The sequence below is a fragment of the Palaemon carinicauda genome, chromosome 40 (genome assembly GCF_036898095.1).
Source record: "Palaemon carinicauda isolate YSFRI2023 chromosome 40, ASM3689809v2, whole genome shotgun sequence".
In the NCBI taxonomy this organism is placed as follows: domain Eukaryota; kingdom Metazoa; phylum Arthropoda; class Malacostraca; order Decapoda; family Palaemonidae; genus Palaemon; species Palaemon carinicauda.
The window spans coordinates 47,734,151-47,739,215 of NC_090764.1; the positions used below are offsets into that span (position 1 = coordinate 47,734,151).

General features: G+C 47.4%; 1 protein-coding gene across 1 annotated transcript in view; it reads left to right on the forward strand.

Moving 5' to 3' along the window:
- The first annotated feature begins 4,381 nt into the window (after positions 1–4,381).
- The window catches only part of LOC137631903 (uncharacterized), a 717-nt gene continuing 33 nt past the window's right edge, over positions 4,382–5,065 (forward strand). Inside the window, exon 1 of the mRNA XM_068363908.1 lies at positions 4,382–5,065. This exon is cut by the window's right edge and continues 33 nt beyond it. Coding sequence (XP_068220009.1) covers positions 4,382–5,065 — 684 coding nt within the window.

Below are 5,065 nucleotides of genomic sequence, written 5' to 3' on the forward strand. Positions count from 1 at the left end.
TTTAAATAAAGCATGCTAGAGTTTTATTTTTATCTTTATAGATAAAAATTACTTGAGCCAAGTACAGATTTCTAAGCTAACCAAGGGTAACCTCTAAAAAGTTTCCCTTTTGTTCCTACAAAAATACAATAATTGAATCCTTACTGTCGAAGTCGACACTTTTCCTGCAGGGGGCAGGAAGCACTAAGCCTGGAACTGGAATTTATAAACATAAGACTCACCCGGTAGTTATATATATAGCTTACGTCCCTGACGTCACGGCAGAAAATTCAAAACTCTCGCCAATCGCCGATTGGATAGCCAGGTGTACGACCCCTGCCCCCTAGCGAGGTACCTGGGAACCATTCCAGGAACCCTCATATATTCCCTGCCGTCGCTAGCGGTGACACGTGGATATTCTGCTCGTCAATTTTGATCTTATTTTGGTGAAGTACAAAACTTTGGTTGTTGACTCCCGCTTGTTTTTTATCTCACTTTTGGATATTCCTTAACACGATTGGATTTAGAAAATTTTTGACCCTTGCTTGTCTGATCTCTCTTTAAATTTTTTTTTCAAAATGGCCACCCCCCCTATAACTTTTAGGTTATGTGTAAGTAGTGGGTGTAAGACCCGAATGGCAAAAGCTTCTCTTGATCCCCATTCTCTCTGTGTTGCTTGCAGAGGTAAAGAATGTTATTTGGGGGATTGCTGTGATGAGAGTGTTCTCTTATCAGAGCATGAATGGATTGAGTTTGACAGGTATAGACGTAAACTCAAAAGGGATAGATTGAGACGAAGTTCTTCCCATTCTTCTAAAGACTTTTCCTCTTTCCATGTCACTAACCCTATTCCTTCCCCTGTAGTGGTAGATCCTGATCCCGCTACTGTAACTGCTAATGAGCCGACGCTCAAAGACATGTTGGTTGCGATTCAAGCGCTGGGCGCTAAAGTGGAATCGCTTGCGGCGGACAGAACCCAGCTGATGTCCGACATCAAGCAGTTGAAGGGTGAAAGTGCAAAAAGTGCAGTGAAGTTAAGTGTAGTGGAGGGTGCGCCTGCTCGCGTCTGTCGTCCTCCTAGTCCTAGACCTCTTCCAAGCTCCCCAACCCCTGGGAGAAGGAATGTCGAATGGCAAAAGGAGAGGAGAGGCTTTAAAACACGAGCAGAAGCCCCTCGAACGTACCTGTGGGCGTTTCCCAGGACGTCCACCCTCACCAATGGAAAGGTGAGGTTAAGTGTTTCTCGTCGTCTTCGGATGACGCCTTGCCTAAAAGAGGCTGGAACCTTGCTTCCAGACCTCTTAAGAGGACCTTTGAGAAGGCCAACCAACGTCCTGCTAGTTCGCGGCCTGGCTGTAGCCATTGGGATACACCAGAGTCGTTTGAAAGTTCTCCGACTAAACGTCCTTATAGGACGTCGGATGCTACCAAGGATCCTACTATGCAGTCAGGACCAGGCTTAACCTCAATCCAGGCGCCCATGCAGCCTTCAGACTGGTTTTCATCTTCCAGTCGCTCTGTACCCCTGAGCGATGAGGAGAACGTTGTGGTGTCATCACCGAAATCACAACATTCAGATCCTAATTTTATCGTGTTACAAGAGATGCAAAGCAGGCTCTTGTCGTTCATGCAGAACTACCAACGTAGCGACATACCTCAAGCTGACACACGTGACAGTTATTGTCAGGATCGAAACAGCGAGCAGTCTGCTCTGCACGTTTTGAAACGTCCTGTAGGACATGTTCCCGAATGTAGTCTTAAGCACGCGGTGGTTCATGATGTCGAACGTCCTCATAGTCGAGGCTCTAAACTACCTGCTAGCTTCCTTGAACGTCCTTTAGGACGTGATCCTGAACGATCACCTAAGTCCACAGTTGACAGCCCTAATGTCGAACGCACTTTACTACGAGGCACAGAACGTCCTTACAAGCGCAAAGAGATCCTTCTGTCAGATCGCGTGCTCGAACGTCCTTCAAAGAGAGACGTCGAACGTCCTTCAAAGAGAGACGTCGAACGTCCTTCGAAACAGGCTGCCGAACGTCCTGAGAAACAGGCTACCGTTCCTCCTACGAAACAGGCTGTCGAACGTCCTTCGAAACAGGCTGCTGAACATCCTGCGAAACAGGCTGCCGATCGTCCTACGAAACAGGCTGTCGAACGTCCTAGACCTCAGGACGCCTTCCGCTCTTCAAGTTACCTTAGTGAACGTCCGCCAGGACGTGTTTCTGAGCGATAAACAGCCAAACAGGTCGTTGAGCGGCAAGTGGTTCACAGTGCTGAACGCTTGTCAGGAAGTGACGGCAAGCGTCTTTCAGGATACGATCCTGAACGCCCTACCTCTTACCATATTTCAGACGCTTCAGAAGTTAGTCTTGATTATGATGATGAGGCTCACTCTTTCCAAGATGACACTAACGCAGTTCAAGTTCAGGAACTCATCGGTTCCGATCGCGAGCGTTTGGCTGAGCCGCAAGTATCACACCCGCTTGATATTATTCGTAATGATCCTGTTTCTGTTGCTGTCGGAACTCAGGATATTCTCGAGAAGGATACTGCTCTCAACACTGTTACTCCCGTTGGAACTTTACCAGAGAAGGACATCGAAGGTCAGCTTTCTCCTGTGGAGTTTGAGGAAGTGTCAGAAGACGAGGACTCTTTTTTTTCGTCATTCTGCCGACTTGAAAAAACTTATGAAAGCTTTTACTGAGGAATTCTCAGACTTCTTTGTGCCAGTGGCTCCCCGTTCGCCACAGTCAGAGTTTACTCTTGGGAAGGCTTCTAAGAAGGCTCGCTTTACCAAGATGGTTTTATCACGATCATCTAAAGAGGGTTCTAAAACTGATGCAATCTAAGAAAGCCTTAGGGAAAGCAGCTTTCGCCTTTCCTCCAGCTAGACTAGCCTCCAGGTCTAGTATCTGGTACGAGACAGGAGAAGTTCTCGGTTTGGGGATTCCTGCCTCTGCCCAGGGAGATTTCTCAAGCCTCGTAGACGCTCCTCGTCGGTCGGCCATGAGGAAGACCAAGATCTTCTGGTCTACATCGGAGATGGATCACCTGCTTAAGGGCATATTTAGAGCCTTCAAAGTTTTTAACTTCTTGGACTGGACTCTTGGAGCATTGGGTAAAAAAGACGCTATTTTTAAAGAGGGGGATACCTCTGCCTTAGTCCATTTAATGTCCTGTATGGATAAGGCTTTGCGGGATGGATCCAATGAATTAGCAGCTCTCTTTTCTGCAGGCATTCTAAAGAAAAGGGATCAGTTATGCTCGTTTCTTTCTCTGGTGGTTACTCCCTTCCAGAAATCCGAGCTGTTGTATGCGCCTCTTTCTCCCTTGTTGTTCCCACAAGAACTAATTAAGGAGATATCGTCGGCCTTGGCTCAAAAGGCTACTCAAGATCTGGTCTCTAAGACAGCCAGAAAAGCCCTACCTCCTTCGTTTACCAGTTGCAAACCTAAGGAAGAAACTTCTTTTCCCAAGTTTTCCCAGCCCTTTCGAGGGAGGTCTTCCAGCAGGGGTAGCTCCAGATCTGACGCTAGAAGGAATAAGAGGAGAGGCTTCAGAGCAGGGCGAAGCAGGGTCTGACTGCTTTTGCCTTCAGGCAGTAGGAGCCAGACTACCCAACTTCTGGCAAGCGTGGGAAAAGAGAGGAGCAGATCAATGGTCTATACAGATCTTGAAGGAGGGTTACAAGATCCCCTTTCTAGGGAATCCTCCTTTGGTCTTAGCTCATGTGGATCTCTCTCCCAGATAGAGAGAGGAGGCAAAGAGACAAGCTCTGACTATCCAAGTGTCTCTCATGTTGGAAAAGGAGGCCATAGAAAAAGTACAGGATATATGTTCACCAGGCTTTTACCACCGCCTGTTCCTGGTACCCAAGAACTCGGGGGGATGGCGTCCAGTCCTGGACGTGAGTGCGCTGAACAAGTTCATCCAGAAGACGAAGTTCTCAATGGAGACTTCGAAATCAGTTCTTGCTGCAGTAAGGAAAGGCGACTGGATGGTCTCGTTAGACCTCCAGGACGCCTACTTTCACATCCCTATACATCCGAGCTTCAGGCCTTACCTAAGATTTATCTTCAAGGGAGAAATTTTCCAATTTCGAGCCCTGTGTTTCGGCCTCAGCACAGCCCCACAGGTCTTTACGAAGCTCATGCTAAATGTAGCAAAAATCCTCCACTCAAGGGGCATCAGAGCCTCCCTGTATCTTGACGACTGGCTTCTCAGAGCTCACTCATACGATCACTGCCTGAAGGATCTTCAGACAACATTGAACCTTACAGAAGAATTGGGTCTCCTTATCAACAAGGAAAAGTCTCTCTTGATTCCATCACAAGAGATTCTCTATTTGGGAATGACGATTCGGAGTCAGATTTTTCAGGCTTTTCCATCTCCTTTAAGGATGGAGCAAGCCAGGTTGAAACTCCGATCATTTCTAGGAAAGAACATGTGTTCAGCAAGGAAGTGGATGAGTCTAGTAGGAACCCTCTCCTCCTTAGAACAATTTGTTCCCCTAGGAAGACTGAACCTTCGGCCTCTCCAGTTCCATCTCAGCAGCCATTGGAACAAGGAGAAAGACCTAGAGTCTATGAATATTCCAATTACGAACTCCATCAAAGACTGGCTTCGGTGGTGGGACGAACCGAACAAGTTCCAGGAAGGCCTCGACCTAACGCAAAAGAACCCAGACCTTGTGTTATGCTCCGATGCCTCGGACTCAGGGTGGGGAGCAACCCTAAACAAGTTGGAAGTTTCGAGACTGTGGTCAGAGACCCAAAAGAACTTGCATATAAATCACAAAGAATTGTTGGCAGTTCTATTAGCTCTCAAAAGTTTCGAAGGATCAGTCACCAACAAAGTGGTTCAAGTCAATGCCGATAACACGACGGCATTGGCTTACATTACCAAGCAGGGGGGAACTCACTCGATGTCTCTGTACGAGACGGCAAAGAATCTCCTTTTGTGGGCAAGGGAGAGGAACGTTATCCTAATGACAAGGTTCATCCAAGGGGAGAAAAACGTAATGGCAGACAGCCTCAGCAGAAGAGGTCAGATCCTACCGACAGAGTGGACGCTCCATCTTCAA